Source organism: Macaca mulatta, chromosome 7 (genome assembly GCF_049350105.2).
Source record: "Macaca mulatta isolate MMU2019108-1 chromosome 7, T2T-MMU8v2.0, whole genome shotgun sequence".
Lineage (NCBI taxonomy): Eukaryota > Metazoa > Chordata > Mammalia > Primates > Cercopithecidae > Macaca > Macaca mulatta.
The window spans coordinates 83,118,225-83,138,751 of record NC_133412.1 but is presented as its reverse complement, the minus strand read 5'-3'; the positions used below and the strand labels follow the sequence as shown (position 1 = coordinate 83,138,751).

The 20,527-nt window shown below is 40.4% G+C and overlaps 1 protein-coding gene across 6 annotated transcripts in view; it reads right to left on the bottom strand.

Moving 5' to 3' along the window:
• Nucleotides 1-20,527, bottom strand: part of CHD2 (chromodomain helicase DNA binding protein 2) — a 130,003-nt gene that overhangs the window by 10,305 nt on the left and 99,171 nt on the right. For all 6 annotated transcript variants that reach the window (XM_028851326.2, XM_077940421.1, XM_028851327.2 and 3 more), the window contains 7 exons: nt 19,369-19,491; nt 17,075-17,203; nt 15,441-15,581; nt 13,010-13,144; nt 8,472-8,650; nt 5,335-5,434; nt 2,901-3,114 (listed from right to left, as the gene is read on the bottom strand). In XM_028851326.2, coding sequence (XP_028707159.1) covers nt 2,901-3,114; nt 5,335-5,434; nt 8,472-8,650; nt 13,010-13,144; nt 15,441-15,581; nt 17,075-17,203; nt 19,369-19,491 — 1,021 coding nt within the window. The remainder of the gene's footprint in view (nt 1-2,900; nt 3,115-5,334; nt 5,435-8,471; nt 8,651-13,009; nt 13,145-15,440; nt 15,582-17,074; nt 17,204-19,368; nt 19,492-20,527) is intronic.

Sequence of the window (20,527 nt, the reverse complement as noted above, 5' to 3'; positions counted from 1 at the left end):
ACAAAATGGTGATGAAATAATTTTGAACTCAGATTTTTAAGATTACAGAACATAGAACTTATGCTTCCAGGCAGGGTAGCTTATAGCAGAATTACATCCTGCCAAAAACAATGAGAAAGGGAAGATTAAAAAGAACGTGTTTAAGGCCAGGCACAATGGCTCACACCTGTAATCCCAGCACTTTGGGAGGCCGAGGCGAATGGATCACTTGAGGTCAGGAATTCAAGACCAGCTTGGCCAACATGGTAAGACCCTGTCTGTACTAAAAACAGAAGAAAAAAAAAATTAGCCCGGCATGGTGGTGTGTACCTGTAATCCCAGGTACTCGGGAGGTTGAGGCAGAAGAATCGCTTGAACCCAGGAGGTGGAGGTTGCAGTGAGCAGAGATCGTGCCGCTGCACTCCAGCCTGGGTGACAGAGAGAGACTCCATCTCCTCCGGAAAAAAAAAAAAAAAAGTTTAAAGGCATCAAAGAGCAGCTAAGGCAATGAGGACTAGAAGGACTAAGATTCCACAGAGCAGAAAACCTCAGAGATAAGAGATGGCTTCTGTCACCACTGAAGAGATGTGTGATCCTGAGCACCAGCAAGAGGCTAAGGATCTGGGTCTTTCCCAGGCACGGACCACTGCTGGAGGAACAGAGAACCTGCAGAGTGGGTTTCTAGATTATTTTTGAAAAGGTTATTTTTTCACTTTCTTAGCAATTGGTGTGTATTTCCCTTTTCAATTTTTGATGATCTGAATAGGTAAAAAAATTGGTTAACCTATTGTTGCTTTAATTTATATTTCCCTAGTAGCAAGGTTGGTCATCTTGTCATATTGGCCATTTGAATTTTCTCTTTTATATGAACTAATTCATAACTTTTGCTCATTTTGTTTTAAAACAATGGATAAGCTCTACAGAGTTCACTTTTTCTAATCGAATTTCCAAAATTTTAATTCAATATGGATTCCTTTGAGTTTTGTTTCAAAACTGCAATTTTTGTTTTGTTTTGTTTTGTTTTGAGACAGTGTCTCACTCTATCGCCCAGACTGGAATGCAGTGGTGCAATCCTGGCTCACCGCAACCTCTACCTCCCAGACCTAAGAAATTCTCCCACCTCAGCCTGCCAAGTAGCTGGGACTACTACACCATTATGCCCAGCTAATTTTCGCACTTTTTAGAGATGGAGTCTATGTTGCCCAGGCTGTAAAAAATTTTTAATTGACAATTAAAAATTGTATATATTTATCGATTACAACGCAATGTTTTAAAATACCTATACATTATGGAATGGCTGAATCAGCCTAATTAACATATGCACTACCTTACGCACTTATTTTTTGTGGCAAGAACACTTAAAATCTCCCAGCAATTTTCAAAAATATAATACATTAACTACAGTCACCATGTTGCACAACAGATTTCTCAACTTATTTCTCATATCTAACTGAAATTTTATCTCTGTTGTTAATGTCTTCCCAATTCTCCCCTGACCTCCAACCTTGGTAACTACTGTTCTACTCCCTGCTTCTATGAGTTTGACTTTTTCAGATTCCATATATAAGTGAGAATATGCAGTTTTTCTCTTTCTGTGCCTCTCTTATTTCACTTAACATAAATGTCCTCCAGATTAATCCACGTTGTTGCAAACGACAGGATTTCCTTCTTTTTAAAGCTGAATACTATTTGATTGTGTATATGTACATTTTCTTTATCCGTTCATCTGCTGATGAACACTTAGGATGATTCCATATCTTGGCTATCGTAAATGATGTTGCAATGAATATGTAAGTGCAGATATTTCTTCAACGTAACTAATTTCATTTTCATTGAATGTATACCCAGTAGTGGGACTGCTGGATAATATGGTAGTTCTATCTGTGATTTTTTTTGAGGCATCTCTACATTGTTTTCCATAATGGCTGTACTAACTTACATTCCCACCAACAATGTGCTAGGTTCCCTTTTCTCCACATCCGTGGCAACCCTTATCTTTTGACTTTTTGGTAACAGCCATCCTAACAAGTGTGAACTGATATCGTGGTTTTAATTTGCATTTCCCTGATGATTAGTCATGCTGAACATTTTTTCATATACCTGTTGGCCATTTGTATGTCTTCTTTTGAGAAATGTCTATTCAGGTCCTTTGCCTACTTTTCAATCAAGTATTTGCCTTCTTGCTACATAAGGAGCTGAGTTCCTTACACAGTTTGGATATTATCCCCTTATCAGATGTATGGTTGGTATATTTTCTCCCCTTACATAGACTGTCTCCTCACGCTACTGATTGCCCATTTTTCTATTGTTATTGTTTTGTTCTCAATTTACAAGAGCTCTTTCAATATTAGCAGTTTTAACCATTTAACGGCCATACAGAATGTAAACTTCTCCCTCAGTCTTTTTTGTTTGTTCATGTTAGCTGGGTTCTTCTTAATCTGAAGCTTAAATAATAGTCCTGGGGCCAGGTGCAGTGGTTCACACCTATAATCCCAGCATTTTGGGAAGCTGAGGTGGGCAGATCACATGGGGCCAGGAGTTTGAGACCAGCCTGGCCAACATGGCAAAACTCTGTCTCTACTAAAAATTTAACAATTAGCCGAGCGTGGTGGTGCACATCTGTAATCCCAGCTACTGGGGAGGCTGAGGGATGAGAATCGCCTGAACCCAGGAGGTGGAGGTCGCAGTGAGCCACTGCACTCCAGCCTGGGTGACAGAGCGAGACTCAGTCTCAAATAAACAAACAAAAAAATTGGGGGGATCTTTATTTCATGCTTTCTCTCATTAAGAAAAGAGAGGACAATAAAGTGTTAGAAGAAAATAAAGCACAACAGTCCAGCCACTGTCTTTGGAAAATGAAACGGCTATGTGAATTTTTTATTTTTTGGCACCTCTTTTTAAAACTCCACTTAATGACCTACCTGCATTACTGAAGTGTCTCTTGTTGGGGTGATTGTAGTTATCTCTTGGGTGTCCATGCATCTGTGGGCCATGGGAGGCAGGCAAATGAGGCTTCTGAGGGTGAAGGTTGTGTGAGGTATGGGACTGAGATATCAGAGAGTCCCGGCTGGAGCCTGAGGCCTCTGGACGAAATGGTTTCTTACCCCCAGTCACGTCATCTTTCTTCTTTTGCTCCTAAAGAGTAAAAGGAAACCAAAGAAGCTCAAGATCCCAGGCTTAATTCCCCAGAGAAGAATAAAGGCTATCACCTCTAAATAGCTCCCTCTTGTCCTTCTTAACTTTTGAACTGCCGTTCACTGCCTCCTTACCAAAAAACGCTCATAAATTCCACTGTTAGGCTATTTGCTGGGGGAACTCAGTGGAATTTATGCTGAGTTTGACCATCACTGCTAAGTACCTGCAAGAACACATGCATACACCGCTAGATGTCACTGTACAGGGCACTGTACAGGTGCCCAGGCTGGCGGCACTCTCGGAGGATCATCTTGGACCATATAAAGCCAAGATTACCAACTTTCCAAGGCTAACCGCAACAAAAAACCCTCCACTGTCCAGTGGGAACTAACTCCTAAGCCAAAGTCATCAAGCTAAATATCTGAATGTTGGAGTAACATTCTTCCTTATTACACAAGTCAAATAAATGTTTGATACAAAAAAAAAATCACAAAATAAAAAAAATAAAGTGATCTAAAACCTAACCAGCAAGGGAATTACTGTTAATAATTTGGCACATATTTTTTAAGCTTTTTTTTTTGTATTTATATAGAGGTTTTTAAACAAAAAAATTTGGCATTCATTTTTCACTTAATGTATAAGTCTTTCCATGTAAATACTTATTTCTACAATATTATGTTTAATGATTGATTAGTACTTCCCAATATGGATATATCATGAACTACTGAGTTTTGTTTTTTGTTTTTTTGAGACAGAATCTCACTCTGTTGCCCAGGCAGGCGTTCAGTGACACAATCTCAGCTCACTGTAACCTCCACCTCCTGGTCTCATGCAATCCTCCCACCTCAGCCTCCTGAGGGGCTGGGGCTACAGGCATGTGCCACCATACCCAGCTAATATTTGTAGTTTATGTAGAGATGAGGTTTCATCACGCTGGACAGGCTGGTCTTGAACTCTTGGCCTCAAGTGATCCACCCCCACCTCAGCCTCCCAAAGTGCTAGGATTACAGGCATGAGCCACCATGCCTGGACACACTGAATGTATTTCTTATTGCTGGGCTTCCAAGTAATTTCCATTATAAACATGTTTAAATCTCTATCTCCTTCTCAAACTAAATTCCTGGAAGCAAAACTGCATGCTTTAGTCTTAATAAATCTTGCTGAATTCTCCCCCAGAAAGGTTATGACAATGTATACTCCCACTATTAGGATACCACCATTTTTGTTATTCAACTTATACTCATTTCTGATCCCTAAATGAATGAAGTCTTTCATTATTATGTGTCCAACTTCAGTCCCTCTTCCTAATTTTCACTCCCTTCTAAAGGGCCTTTCCTAACTATTTCATTCCCTCCGGGGCCTTTCCTGACTATCCTCTTATAGACTTTTTATAATGCTTATTAGTATATGATTCCTGTATGTTACTGCTATAACATATTCTTCCATGTAAAATTAAATTATAAACTACTTGAGGGTGCTGTTTCACAGGCCAACACAGCACTGGGCACAGCATAACAAATACCTCCCTGTCCCCAGCACCATTCTATTCCATTCTATGTGCTGAGGACAGAGCAGTAGATGAGAGACACAAAAGCTCTGCCTTCATGGAGCTGACACATTAGTGGAGGTGGTATTTAATGCTCACAGATTGAACCAAATGTCCAACTTGGGTACAGCCCATGTGGCGAGTCAGCAGATATGCAAATGGGCACACCCACACAAGGAGCATTGCCTCTGCAGCCTCCTCCATTTCACTTTTGCACCTATCCCCCTACTCCAAAGGAGAGGCAACTTCTAAGCACCTCTCACAAGTGAATAGCAGGACCCCTTCCATACAAAAGCTGGAAGGACACCAAGCAGATGGTCCAGAAAAGAAGAGAAAAAGTATTTTCTGCCCACCACCCTATTACTTCCTAGGAGCCAAATTTATAAGCTACCATAAGACATGTACGGAAGAAAAATGCACATGGAAGAAAAAACCTGGTGAACAAATGATTCTAGGACATAAAAACACAGGGTAAACACTCTTTGTCAGAATTTCAACAATGTTAGGCTCCAATACATTGGCTATTTCACCCATCTGGTCTTATTGTTTGACTATTAGCACCAGCAATAACCCATGATTCTGTGACCATCTCCCTGTGGAAAAATAATAATTAAGAGATTTTTCTGTGGAATTGGTATTTGTTTGTATGAATTAGGATTGCATTTGTACTTTACCTCCTCTTCTTGAGACCTTTTCTTATGAGCCATCTTGTATAACTTATGCAGTTTTCGAGCATCAAATTCTGTAAACTTGGAAACAAAAATCCATAGGTTCCTAAAAAGAAAAATGAACAGTTCTGGTGAATTATAGAATTAGAAAAGCAATTTTTTATTATCTTCATGGATGGCAAGCTAATAAATTTTGCTGTGGTATATTCCCTAAGCATAGAAATTAAATTACAGAAATATTATTTCAGGTATTATTTAATAATAATACAGTACTGCATTATTTAATAATAATACAGTACACAGCATTAATAATACAGTAAGTCTAACTTAATGTTGTCAATAGGTTCTTGGAAACTGCAACTTTAAGTGAAACAAAATCCATTTTTTTTCTCATCAATGTTACAATGAAACAAAGCTGAAGGAAACAATGTTATTTGAGGACTTACTGTACCCCTTTATATGGTTCTGCCAAAATAGTATGACAGAGGGATTTAGAGACTAAGGCTCTGTCAGTACCTAAAACTCCTCTGAATTTGTATCAGTGACACCCCGGACTCCAGTCCTTTAAATTTTCCTTCATTTTCTGGACTCTACCACAAATCCATCAGCACGACTATCTCCCAGGTTGTGGCCTCCATTCAGTCGGTCATCTCTGTGTTACTGCCCCTCCTTCCTCCCAGTTGTCGCCACCATGACCTTTCATTTACTCCTTAAAACTCTCAGTGACTTCTTCCCTCCAATTCCATTATGTTCACCCTACCATGGTGTTTCTGCACAATAGGGGAATGATATGATGAAATGGGTGTTTTTAGAAAGAGTAAGCACAGGTAGTCAGTGAGCGCCATAAAGGAGTCTCATATCTTCTCAAACTTCCTAACAGGCAGTTTCACCATGGCTTGCTGCTGACAGGACACCTGTACAGGCTCCCTAACTAGAAAGCATGCTGTGTCAGGTGAAGAGCCACTTACCTTCCTGTCTAAAGCCTCCTATAAAGAGCTTCAGTCTTTTTAACAAACTCTCTTTAAGCCCTAAACACCACCCAGTCCCCTCCCTGACCCACTTTCAAGTCTTTGCTGAAGCCTGAGAACTCTGTTCATCTCAGCAATCCAACTCAGGTCATGTACGCTCAGTTCAAGTGCACCTGCCTGCCTCTCAGAAGACCTTCCTTCCTGACTACTCTTCATGCACTTCCTTCTCGGCCCTTCCACTCTATCTGGTCTTGCATTTGCTGCCTCATGATGAACAGTTTCTCCAGAGGCTTGCCTTGTACTACTTTTTTGACTTGTAAAGGGCGAGGACCTTATAAACTACTGCTAGCCAAGATCACAGTGCCTGGCACATTTAAAAATGAGTCTGTTCAGTGGGATGACCTTTTGCTATCTTCTAGTCAGTGTTAAATTTAAAAAGAAAAAAAAAAAAAGGCCAGATGCCCGCTAGGTAAAGAAAGAAGCTGGCAACAGTGTTAAGGTGAAAAAAGTACCATTTTGAAAATTAAATTTTTTTTATAGGGGTGAAGCATGCTGTGGACACCATCAGGCAGAAGTTTTCTTAAATCCACTTTTCACTCAAAAACCAGTCCTCTGAGATTGGACATATTATACAAAGATAATCACATTATCCATGAACTATACAAGTTCAAAGTAACTGTGGTTATGTACAAACAAGCACATGTACCCTCTGAGTCTAAAATAAAATAAAGACGAACTAACGTGATTAATGGAAAGAGATTTAATGTTACAACTGCCTTTTAGAATTTCCAGCCATGACTGGGCGCAGTGGCTCACGCCTGTAATCCCAGCACTTTGGGAGGTCAAGGCGGGCGGATCACCTAAGGTCAGGAGCTCGAGAAGAGCCTGGTCCACATGATAAAACTCCATCTCTACTAAAAATACAAAAATTAGCCAGGCATGGTGGCAGGTGCCTGTGATCCCAGCTACCCAGGAAACAGATGTTGCAGTGCCAAGATTGTGCCACTGCACTCCAGCCTGGGCGATAGAGTGATAGAGTCAGACTCTGTCTAATTTAACACACACACACACAAAAAAGATTTTCCAGTCATGTTTCCTTAAAATATCCAAAGTGAATAGTGGATATATACCTAGCAATCCCACTACTGGGTATCTACCCAGGGGAAAAGAAGTCATTATATGAAAAAGACGTTTGCACTCACATGTTTATAGCAGCACAATTTGCAATTGCAAAAATATGGAACCAGCCTAAATGCCCATCAACCAACAAGTGTATAAAGAAAATGTGGTATATACATACCATGGAATACTACTCAGCCATAAAAAGGAATAAAATAATGGCATTTGCAGCACAACCTCAATGAAGCTGGAGACCATTATTCTAAGTGAAATAACTCAGGAATGGAAAACCAAACATTGGATGCAAAGGCATAAAAATGATATAATGGACTCTGGGGGGAAGGAGGCTGAGGGATAAAAGACGACACATTGGGTGCAGTGTGCACTGCTCGGGTGATGGGTGCACCAAAATCTCAGAAATCACCACTAAAGAGCTTATCCATGTAACCAAACACCACCTGTTCCCTAAAACTACTGAAATATTTTTAAAAATTTTAAGTGGATATATAAAGGAACATTTATAAACCATGATGCCTTAAACACTGGTAAGTTCTAGATTAACTGCTTTAATCCAAATTACTACTTTAATTATTAAAGAAGGATATGAGAATAGAGAACTCAAAGTTCTTGTGGTTTTAACCTCTGTTTCACCATGTGTTGGTACAGAACCGATCAATTAGTTGTATTAGATACAGTAATATCTGAATATCTGGTTATCAACCTGAGATGGGTAAAGTAGTTAAGACCAGATGATTTCTGTCCCTCGTAGGCTTAAAGAAAATTTATTTCTGAGAACAGACCAGCAAATCCAGTACCACTATCTTTCTCTCATAAAATAAATTAATGACATCATCCTACCCCTTCAAAAGGCTGGTCTCAGCGGAATGGCCTATTTCATGGAAAGGAAAGTTAAAGCCTGCAGGTACACTGCCAACAGATGAGTTTTGTTGGGAAGAAGGTTTCTTAGGTGGCTATGCCACCTTTTATTAAAAGAAAACAGAATCCACTCCCACACTCAGTCAAATCAAACGGGGCAGACGAGGCCAAAGTGGTTACCTCCTCCACAGTTTGATGTGCTCCTGATCTGAGTAGGCTTTAAGGCACTCGGCTATCCGGTCTCCGATTTTCAGTAGGCAGTTCCGGGTGTGTTCCAGCTGTTCTTGCACATTGAGCCCCTTGTCAGGTTTGTCGAGCTGTTTCAGTGCCTTTTTCACAGGCCTCATCCTCTCCTTACACTGCAACAGGACAAAAGAGTAAAGACATAAACAATCTGCAGAAAGTAAGTCTTGTCCCTTGCTTATTGCGCTCTCAATGAAAACACAGTCCACCCCTATGCCATACAATTGCTAGAGGAAGAGTGGGTAAAGCTAGTGCAGTGCAGTAAGTGTCAGCGTTAAAGTCAGAAAACCCTGAGGTGCAGTGCCAGCACCATCACTTAGAGTTATGTGATAACACTTCACGCCTTACTTAACTTCTCTAAATAGTGCTTCCTCATCTGCAAGAGGCATGGCATGCCTTACAAGCCCATTTTGAAGATCTAATGAGGAGCAGTATTACAGACCTAACCTGAAATTCTCCCACCACAAACTGTCTAAAAATACAGGATAAAATATTTACAAATCCTTTAGGCTTGAAAGAAAGCAAAAGAAAGGCTTCCAGATAAAGATGGTAAACAGAACACATCAATCTTTTCTCTGCCTCCCCAATCCCACTAAAACAATGGTAAAGGGAAGGTCCTTAAAAGAGACAAGCCCACAAAGACAGCGAAAACAAGCAAGAGGATAACAGCAACAAAATATTGGCAGCATGGGAAATGACAAAACAGATCTGAGAAAATGAAATTCGAAGCCAGGAGTAAAAAGAGCCAAGAAGTAACCCAGCTTACATGGCAAAACTCCCCCAAAGGTGAGCTGTCTTCAGAAGGAGGGATGAGGGCTAAAATAGGGAGTGGTTTAAAAACGCTTAAGAAGTAACACATATCCAGATTCGTAAAATACCCAGATCTCTAACTCCACCCAGCAACAAATACAAAGACTTGTTCTCCAGAAAAGGATAAAAGAACCTCTGAGCTGGACTGCACAGGCACAGATGAGGGGTGAGCCCACCACATTGAAAACAGGATTATGTGAGCACGTCGGCACAGTCACACAGGATGAGTCACCACCCAAGTCTTCTGCCTCTCAGATTCCAGAATGGAAGGAGCCAGGCCTTCACACTCCAGAGAGTCAGGAAACTGGGGCATTCTTCACAAAATGTGACCGCCCCAGAGGAAAAGCCAAATGATCCTGACTACCCATCGGAAGTTCCTGCTAGATCATCCTATAGTGAAAACTTTCAAAGGAGATCAAGACCCACCACCCACATGCTCAAACTTCCAATGAGATGTTTAGTCCTCCACTCTTAAATATCAGCTGACAACTGAGGATCAGCAAAGCCATGAAGGCAATATGTATAACATGAACAATGGAAAACAAAGACAAGTATAAAGACATTCAAGAGTGGTGGAGGAAAAAGATATTAGAAATAAATAATGTGAAACAAAGTTGAAGGAATCTCCCAGAAAGTAGAGTAAAAAGCAGAAATGAGCAACTTAAAAAGACAAAATTAGGGACCAACATCCAGAATTCAATATCCAAAAACAATAAATTCCATAAAGGTAAAACTGGGAACTCAGAAAAAATTACCACCGTATAATTCAAGAAAATTTCACAGAATAGTGTAGGGATATGGTTGTCAGCCACTGAGTATCTGGTACAATGAACTAAGTAAGACACGTGGCCATGAAATTTTCAAATAATGAAAACTCTACAAACTTCCATCACTTTGTGGTCATTTCCACAGCTATATACTTATGATCTGTGGATTTTTCTGTTGTATTTCAATTTTTAAAAAGGGCATAAAATAAAAAATATACCAAAAACTAAAAGACTTCTGTAATGACTATAAAAAATAAAAGATTAGTATTAAGAAGGTAAAAGGAATTCCTACAGAAAAGGTAAGAAAAATAAATTATTCCAAATATGTCAATTTGGAATAAATGAATAGGCAATTCACAAGGAACATGAATGACCACTAAAATATGAAAATAAAAGTCCAATGACCTTCAGTATTTCATAGCCCTCAGATTAGCAAAAATTAACAACTGTTAACTGAGTCAGAAATTAATAACTGTTTCTAAGGCTGGTAAGCAATTGGAACTTGAATTCATTGCTATAATTAATACAATCTCTACAACTGCTTTCAAGAGTAACTCAGGTATCTAACAAAGTGGCAGATGTGTATACCTAATGAATGACCTACCATTTTTTGCTCAAGTCATACACCCTAGAGAAGCTCTCACTTGTGTGGTACAAGAAAATATGTGCAACAATTTCACTATAGCCTATCTGCAGTAGCAAACACCTGGAAAAATCCTGATGTCCACCAATACGAGAAAGAATAAACTGTGGAAGAATAAATTGTGGGATAACATGAAACTTCAATGACAGCCACAATTAACATATATAAATCTCAAAAATGTTGACTGTTACGAGAGGAAAAGCAAGTTATAGGATACACAAGTGTGCCAATTACAGTTTTAAGACAAGGAAATCAATCCTCTGTATTGTTTATATGTGGGAGGCCAGGCAGCACAATGGTTATGGACCCAACCTCTCATGCCAAACTACCTGGGTCAAAACTGTGTTCTATGTCTTAGCTGTGTGACATAGGGCAAATCACTTAACTCTCTTCACCTTATTTTTAAATATGTAAAATGGAAACAATAGCCTACCTCACAGGATTGCTGTGGAAAAAATATACATAAAGCACATAAACATTAACTGGCTATTAATGTGAGCTACTATCATCTTTACAGACGTAAGTAGTAAAACTCTAGAACTACACGTTAAATATAAAAACTGAATTCGGAATCATGGTTACATCTGGGAGGTAAGAGAGAGAAAAGGCCCAGCGCGGTGGCTCACGCCTGTAATCCCAGCACTTTGGGAGGCTGAGGCGGGCGGATCACGAGGTCAGGAGTTCGAGACCGGCCTGACCAACATGGTGAAACCCCATCTCTACTAAAAATCCAAAAGTTAGCCGGGCGTGGTGGTGCACGCCTGTAATCCCAGCTATTCAGGAGGCTGAGGCAGGAGAATTCCTTGAACCCAGGAGACAGGCTGCAGTGAGCCAAGATCACACCACTGCGCTCCAACCTGGGCGACAGAGCAAGACTCTGTCTCAAAAAAAAAAAGAGGAAAAAAAGCATAGGTTGAGAGGGAGGTACACCCAGGGATTCAGCTTTATATTCTGAGTCTTAAAGAATTCAGATTTGACAAAACTTCATGGTATATTTATCAATGCCTATTATATCCCTGAAATTTCTCTGCATCTTTTAAAGATTTCATAATATAAAAACAAGATTAAATGAGTCATTTTTAAGAGCATTTTTTAAATGTCATGGTACCACAGAACATTAGATATCATTTTCTCTTATAAACACTTGGATAAGAAAGACTAGGAAACAGATTGGTTAGCTGACTATGTAGTTATTCATTTATTCAATCTACTCACTCACTGATACACTACTAGCATCTAAATGAACTTTATATAAAACATAATACTTGTCCTCAGACAGCTCACAGGCTAAAAAGAGACTTAATAGACATAAAAGTGAAAGAAAACATTATCTATATACATACGTGTATAGATTTTAGATAACTCAGAAGAAGAAGTCAAAGAGAAGTTACAGGACAGGGTCAACAGGGTCCTTTGCTGCCACAGGACAGAAGTATTTTCAAATTTGGAAGAAAACAGCTTTTTCTTTCGGTCTGAAAGAGCTGTTTGATTAACGGATTTGTGGAAGTATGGGGAGGAGAAACCACAGAGAGGTGGGAAAGGGATGGTGGCACAGTGAAATCTATACTTGCAGCTCTAGCCAGGGGCAAAGGAGCCTTGAGGACACACTGGCCTGTATCCAATCCCGTGCAAGACCTGGTCCATGCACTCGCTCCCCATCGCCTTACCCTCCCCTCTTCTCCTGTTACCTTTTATTATTCCTTCAGAACCCAACTCAAACATCACTTCCTTACACAAGCCCTTCTGGCATCCCCTGACTAGGTCAAATTCCCTTCTCACAGCATCTCCACAGTATGCACTCTCTCTCCTCCAGAGGCCTGTCTGTGACAGGTGCACCAACATGATTTGTGTAGTTATCTAACTCCCCTACTCAAATGTACAGTTTACAATGATAGAAATGGTTATCTATTCAACATGGTAACTCTGGGGGCTGCAACACAGAAAACATTCAATAAATATTTGCTCAGTGAACACTTCTCTTTCCCAAATGCCTCTAAGAGCCCTTGGAGCCTCTCTTAACTAGGAGCACAAGACATGAAATCCACTCCTTAAACTTCCCCTCAATAAAAGACAAGACAATCTCTTCCTGCCGGCCTGCTGAAGAGCACATGGTCTTCAGATATTGTAAGCAATGTGTTTCCAAAGTAATGTACTATTGCTCAGCTCAACTGAAGCTCTGGCTAGACCTATAAAAGGCAGAGCCACAGCAAGCACTGTGGCTGCAGACACTGGTATCCCCCAATTTCAAGACTTACTATGCTGAATGTCTCCTGGTCCAGATCATCATCCTCATCCTCTCCAATGGGGACAGGTTCACTTCCTGCTGTAATATGGACAGGACCCTGAGATCGCTTTGATTTACTCGAAGATTTGGCATCACCACTTTTAGGCTTTTAAAAAAGAGTTACAAGGAGTCATTGTCATTTGTGCAATCCTACCGTGGAATCTGGATTTCTTACCTATGTTGCGTTATTACAATGGGTAAATATGATGGTCTCAGTTTATTTTTTAAAAAGTAAAATAAAATCCTGAAACATCATGAAGACAAACCTATCTGATTAGCAGCTTAGTCACACATTATTCCCATTTCCATCTCTAAATGTACCCAATTATAACTTCAATTTCATCAGTGCTATTTTTGGGCTTCTACTCCTTTATCCATAAAATGCACAGAAATGTCAAGAGGTTAAGATCGTAAATTGGCAGAACTCTTCTAGAGTATCATGTAGCAACTTTTATTAACAGCATACCTTTTGATTTAGGAATCTGCTGCATTACTAAATTATTATAAATGAAATCTATATACATCTCAATTATATCGAAGGAAACATTGCAGAAGGATATATAAAATGACTTCATGTACTTTTTTTTTCTTTTTTTGAGACAGATTCTTGCTCTGTCATCCAGGCTATAGTGTAGTGTCATGATCTCAGCTCACTGCAACTCTGCCTCCTGGGTTCAAGAGATTCTTCTGCCTCAGCCTCCCAAGTAGCTCGGATTACAGGCACACGCCACCACACTCAGCTAATTTTTGTATTTTTAGTAGAGACAGGGTTTCACCATGTTGTCCAGGCTGGTCTCGACCTCCTGACCCTGTGATCCGCCCACCTTGGCCTCCCAAAGTGCTGGGCTTACAGGTGGGAGCCACTGCGCTTGGCTTGACTTCATGTACATTTTTAAGCATACAGCATGCTTTGTTTATAGTTATATGGATATGCACTATAATGTGTACTACAAATATAAATACATGAATAGGAAGGTTTCAAACCCACTTCACAGTGGTGGTTATGGGGGGAACAGAGGAAGAGTAATAAAATCAGGGAAAAGGAACGGGGGCAGCTTCAACCGTACCAGTCATATGTTCAAGAAATACAAAAGGTATCAGCCTCTCCCCCTGCCTGGCCCCACCAAAAAAAAGAAAAAAGCCACTTAAAGTAAACACGAAAAAATGTTAACAACAGTTGTGATATCTGGAGAGTGGATAAACAGATGTTGGCTAAAATTGTTCTTTGTGTTTTTATTTTTTTAATATTTTACTTTAAGAAAAAGAATGTCTTTCTGTGGGAGCACAACTGCACAGGTTATTTGTCACAATATGGTCTATTAACATCAAAAATTAGAAAGTATTTCAAAATGGGAAATTCAAATTGCTTCTAACATGTTACACCCAAACAGAATCCTCCCCAACTATTAAAAATGTTTTTTGTTTGTTTGTTTGTTTGTTTGAGACAAGGTCTTGCTCTGTTGCCCAGCCTGGAGTGAAATGTGACACAACCATGGCTCAATGCAGCCTCGAGCTCCTGAGCCTAAGCAATCCTCTCACCTCTGCCTCCCAAGTAACTGGGCCCACAGGCACATGCCACAATGCCCAGCTAGATTTTTGCTTGTTTTTATTTTGTAGAGACGAGGTCTCCCTAAGTTGCCAAGGGTGTAAAAATGATTTTAACATTTATTCACTTGGAAAGTTGTGATATACTGCTAAGTGAGGAGAAAGACTACCCAAACAGTCTAATCTGATTTTTATATTTGTTTTTAAATGTTTATTTTATATTTAATAATATAAAATTTCAAAGTAAAAGTTTCAAAGTACTTATCAAGAAATCTATATTAGAGTTATCACTGGATATTAGAATTATAGCAGTTGTTTGTGTTTTGGCAATGATTTTACTGTGTTCAGACGTCAGCAAGTATACGTTGCAACACTGTACCAAATTATTGGGTTTAGAATGAACTTCATAAAACCCCTATGTAAAGGTTATAATAGCAAGGCTTTTCATCCATTTACATTCCAATAACTCTTGCTAATATTTGTTTTTGACTCGAACTCTTCTTCAAATTCAGCTGTGGACTGTGCTTCTCTAATATGAATCTGAGAACATATTTCGTATTTACATGTAAATGAAGATTTCTCTCACCTGTCCTATCTCATTCAAACATTTCCCCCTGAAATACGTAATAAAAGACCAACTAAAGGCCTTCTTTTTTAAAAAACACCCCAAACTTGCAGGTTCCCCTCTCTCTGCAAGGACAAGTGCAGGTATTCCATCAACGGCCCCACCTATCCTTCTTAAACACACCCATAAAAAGACAATTATTGCAGGGCCCTCAAATCTCACGCTACTTCTAAATCCAAACGGGGAACTGCAAAGGCTGTGAGTATCTCCATGAACAGAAGGGCACCATTACCTTTTCCTTCTTATCTTTTGACTTCTTTCTTTCCTTGTCCCCTTCTTTGTCTTTCCTAGAACTCATTTGCTTCTCCTTGTTCTCCTTGTTCTCTTTCTTCTTCTGTTTTTTTTTCATTGGACTTTTTTCCAAGCCATCATCCTAGGAAACAAAACAGGGCTCTGAATTTTTATCACAAATTTTATATCTACTTATGTACTTTCTGGAAAAAGCAGCATTGCCCCCAGTGGTTCATCATTGTCTACACTTAGAAGCTTGTCTTCAAGCAAACAGCCTCAAGACACTCACACTCAGAAAAGTCTAAACTTTCCAGTAACAACCAGTTAAAACTGTAGAGGCAGAAGCTCTTTACTGATATCCTCTCATTTAATTCTCAGAGCAACCCTTCAACATGAGTTTTATCACTCTCATTTCATGGATGGAAACTGAGTACCAAAGAGATTATATACCTGTACACAGTCAGCTAATAACTGATTAGGTTGCTCGTATTTAAATTTATGTACTGGCCAGGCACATTGGCTCATGCTTATAATTCTAGTACTTTGGGAGGCTGAGGCAGACCTATCACCTGAGGTCAGGAGTTTGAGACCAGCCTGGCAAACATGGTGAAATCCTGTCTCTTTTAAAAGTACAAAAATTATTTTAGGCAGGCGAATCGCTTGAACCCAGGAGGTGGAGGCTGCTGTGAGCCCAGATCGCGCCACTGCACTCTACCTTGGGTGACAAAGTAAGACTCTATCTCAAAAAAAAACTAGTAATAAATAAATTTATGTATATATGACTCAAATCCATGCTAGTTCCTGTACCCACTGCTGATCCTCTTGGAGCTAATATCCAAGTACAATTACACTTTCAGAAATTCCATAAAGTTGTCACTGAAATAGCACACTAAATGACACCAACTTACTATTCACTTTACTTAGACCAGAGGTTACAAACTGGCAAGCCAAACCTGACCCACGGGAGTTTTGTTAACGGAACTCCATAGCAGCTGTGCCCTTTACATTAGGCATGAGCTCTCTGGTAAACCACAGTCCTGACCACTCCCCCTCATTCCCAAGAATGAGGATACGTGTCAATCGCCATTTATCATTAAAACTTTAGGCTGGGAGCAGTGGCTCACTCCTGTAATCCCAGCACTTTGGGAGGCCGAGGCAGGCAGATCACCTAATGTCAGGAGTTTGAGACCAGCCTGGCCAACATGGTGAAACCCTGTCTCTACTTAAAATACAAAAATTAGCCAGGCGTGCTGGCAGGTGCCTGTAATCCCAGCTACTCAGGAGGCTGAGACAGGAGAATTGCTTGAACCCAGGAGGCGGAGATTACAGTGAGCCAAGATTGTGCCAGTGCACTCTAGGCTGTGGTACAAGAGTGAGACTTTGTCTCAAAAAGAAAAAAAAAAAAAAAGCAACAAAACCTTTCAGAGTCCCCTTCATTTACTTCCATTATGTATGAATTTGCAGCTGCTGACTTAAACTATATTCCTCTCTGACAGATTAAGCAAAGACTTACATCTTCTATTTCCATTTAATCCACTCATAAACCAAACACACTTCAGATGATTTTATTCCAGCTGGCACAATAAGTATAGCTAAAATAAATAAATAACCCTCAACCGAAACCCCACTTCATACTTTCACTTCTCCCTCTTCTGATGGATTATCTGAATGCCTAGGAGATGAAAGCTCAATTCCATGCTCCTCTTTCAGCCTGGGCACTTTGTTTTCCTTCTTTACCCGAGGCTTTCGCTTCTTTAATTTGGCCTGGAAAAGGAGAGAAAATGATGATTAAAGTACAAATCAAGACCCTCGAAAGCATAACCAAACAATATGATGACTCTTTACGGCAGTAGCAGCCATATAATTCAAACAAGAAAATTCCAAGGAAATCAAAAGAGTGCAACTCATTTTACCTGACAAGACCAAACCAAAACAAATAAAAAACCTATAGGCCTTACACATAGCCTATACCACATTAAAATATCCATGTTCCTTTTTTTTTTTCCGAGACGGAGTCTTGCTCTGTCACCCAGGCTGCAGTGTAGGGGTGCCATCTTGCCTCACTGCAACCTCCGCCTCCCAGGTTCAAACGATTCTCCTGCCTCAGCCTCTCGAGTAGCTAGGTGGGACTACAAGCACGTGCCACCACAACTGGCTAACTTTTAGTGTGTCTTTAGTAAAAACAGGGTTTTGCCATGTTGGTCAGACAGGTCTCAAACTCCTGACTTCAGGTGATCCACCCACCTCAGCCTCCCAAAGTGCTGGGATTACAGGCATGAGCCACCTCACCAGCCAAAATATCCATACTCCTTAAACCTACTGATTCCATATCTTTGGAATCCATCCTAAAGATATAATTTTTTTTTTTTTTTTTTTTTGAGACAGAGTCTTGCTCTGTCACTCAGGTTGGAGTGCCGTGGCGCAATCTCAGCTCACTGAAAGCTCTGCCTCTCGTGTTCATGCCATTCTCCTGCCACAGCCTCCCGAGTAGCTGGGACTACAGGCGCCCTCCACCACACCTGGTTAATTTTTTGTATTTTCAGTAGAGACGGGGTTCCACCATGTTAGCCAGGATGGTCTCGATCTCCTGACCTACTGATCCTCCCACCTCGGCCTCCCAAAGTGCTGGGATTATAGGCATGAGCCACCGTGCCCGGCTAAGATATAATTTTTTTTAAAAAAGGAAAATCACTCTGTGTACAAAGATACAAATAAAGATAATATACTAAAGACATAATAGTAACATTAAAAAACCAGAAAGCAAGTTACATATAATAAAGATTAAAATACTGTTTATCTGCCTAATGGGACATGATCTGTAACATGATCTAATCTGCCTTTCCAGAGCCTAACACATAATGTATTGCATACTCAACGTATTACATGAAGAATGAGACTTATGATCCTATTACTTGAAAAAAATGAGGTGTGGTATTATGGGGTTTTTTCCCTAAAATTTGCTTTGCTTATAATAATACAGGGAAATTAATATAAATGACATAGCTGCAAGAGAACTTAAAGAACACGCACACATGGGCTGCTAGTACAGTGTGTAATTTGTATTTCTTAGCTGGGATTCCATCTTTCTGGGCCTGAACTGAAATTACAAATTGGGGAAATAAAAGGAGATAAAGCTCAGGTGAATTCACTGAGAATTTAGTTGGTATTTCACATAGCAACTAAGGTCTAGTTTCAGAATTAACTGTGCATTCCAACTGTCAATTTTACTCTGGGATCCATTATTACAACTACCACAGAAATAGATATAACAACAGGCAAACCCATAGGTATTCAGTGCAGTTTGTTCCAAAACTGAGAAAGTAGAATAAAGAAACAGTAACAATATGTGTGGAATAGTGACACTGGGGAGCAAAGAGGATTAATTTGAAGTAACATTTCAGAAGGATGGGTTTGTAAGAAAGCTGCCAAGATGTTGTGGCCTTAAATGAATTTTTTTTGTTTTTTTTGAGATGGAGTCTTGCTCTGTTGCCTGGGCTGGAGTGCAGTGGCCTGATCTCGGCTCACTGTGAGCTCTGCCTCCCAGGTTCACACCATTCTCCTGCCTCAGCCTCCTAAGTAGCTGAGATTACAGGTGCGCGCCACCACATCCGGCTAATTTTTTTGCATTTTTAGTAGAGATGGGGTTTCACCATGTTAGCCTGGATGGTCTTGATCTCCTGACCTCGTGATCCGCCCGCCTCAGCCTTCCAAAGTGCTGGGATTACAGGTGTGAGCCACCACACCAGGCCTAAATGAATGTTTCTATTATTACCAACCAAACCATCACTACTGGAAACTCAAAAACAACATCTGCCCGTGAGAAGGTGACATTCTGTGCAGTGCCCAGAAACGGCCTCTGTCTTCCTACCTAATTCTGCAGGGTGGGAGCCTCAGGCTCCTGAAAAACACCCAGCTGGCAGTGTACTCACCTCTTCCCCACCTGTCACAGTCCCCTTCTTCTCCAGACCCTTTCTGAGCAGCTTCAACAAGTAATCCGCTCGGGTCTGTAGCTGCTTCCCCTGAGGCTTTTTATCTGTCTCCACTGGCAGAATCTTCAACAAGAAAGGAAGAGAAGCACCCGCCACCACCCACATCCTGGTTAGTGGATCAGGATAAACAGAGACAACAAAAACTGAGCACAGTCCTTTCCCTCCCCAACCACCCAAAATATAGATTAAAGCCTCAGATCCTATCTCATGTCCATGGCTCCCAGTCACTGAAAATCCCTCACGAGCCGTTCTCATTTTACAAAATGGGATGGAGAAATCCAGCTCTCCCAATGGCTCCTACCTGTGCTGTTAACAGGGTAGAACAACTCAGGTAGGAGGGGCTTGTGGCTTCATCTGCTAGAGCATCCCAGCCGTCGTGGATTTCCTCCTTCCAGGAGCAGGGAATCCCTGGAGCTAGGTTAAAGCTTCGTTTTAGATTGAAAATGCTTCTTAGAGCATTGCCGGAGAGCACTGAGCTATGCCAGGACATGATCTCTTCCTTGCTACAACAATTGGGCCTCTTGCCAGACTGAATCTGGTCTCAGTGCTCAAGGCAGGGTGCTGTCACCCTCCTAAAACCCAGATGGGATGAGCACTGTTAAACGTGCCAGGAGCACAACATGGAGCAAATACTACCAAAATTTGAGCCAGTCAGCCTTCCCTGCTTAAAGCTCCAACCATGGCCTTGCTACTTGCAACAGATAGGGTGGGAGGCTTGATTTTGTGGGAGAAGAACAGCCAACGTTTAATTCCATTACAAAGAATACCTAGGTGACATTCAATCATTATGTGAGGAACTGAAATATGGTTGTTTCAAATGTACTTTTAAACAAAAGGGCCAATAACTAAGGCCAAGGAATGTTTTTATCATTAACAAACTTACCTGGGTATTTATTGTAATGAAATCTGACCTATAATTAAATATCAGAATTTTCAGATTTCTCCTATGGTTTCCCCAAAATTTCACCTGGCTACTGTCTTTTCCCTTCATCTTCATCTGTGAAACAGTGCCACAGACCACTAAAGATGGAAGTATTTCCCAGGAGAATGACTGTACTAATTTCTAATTTGATGCCCCCTCGAAAATAATTAGAAATAA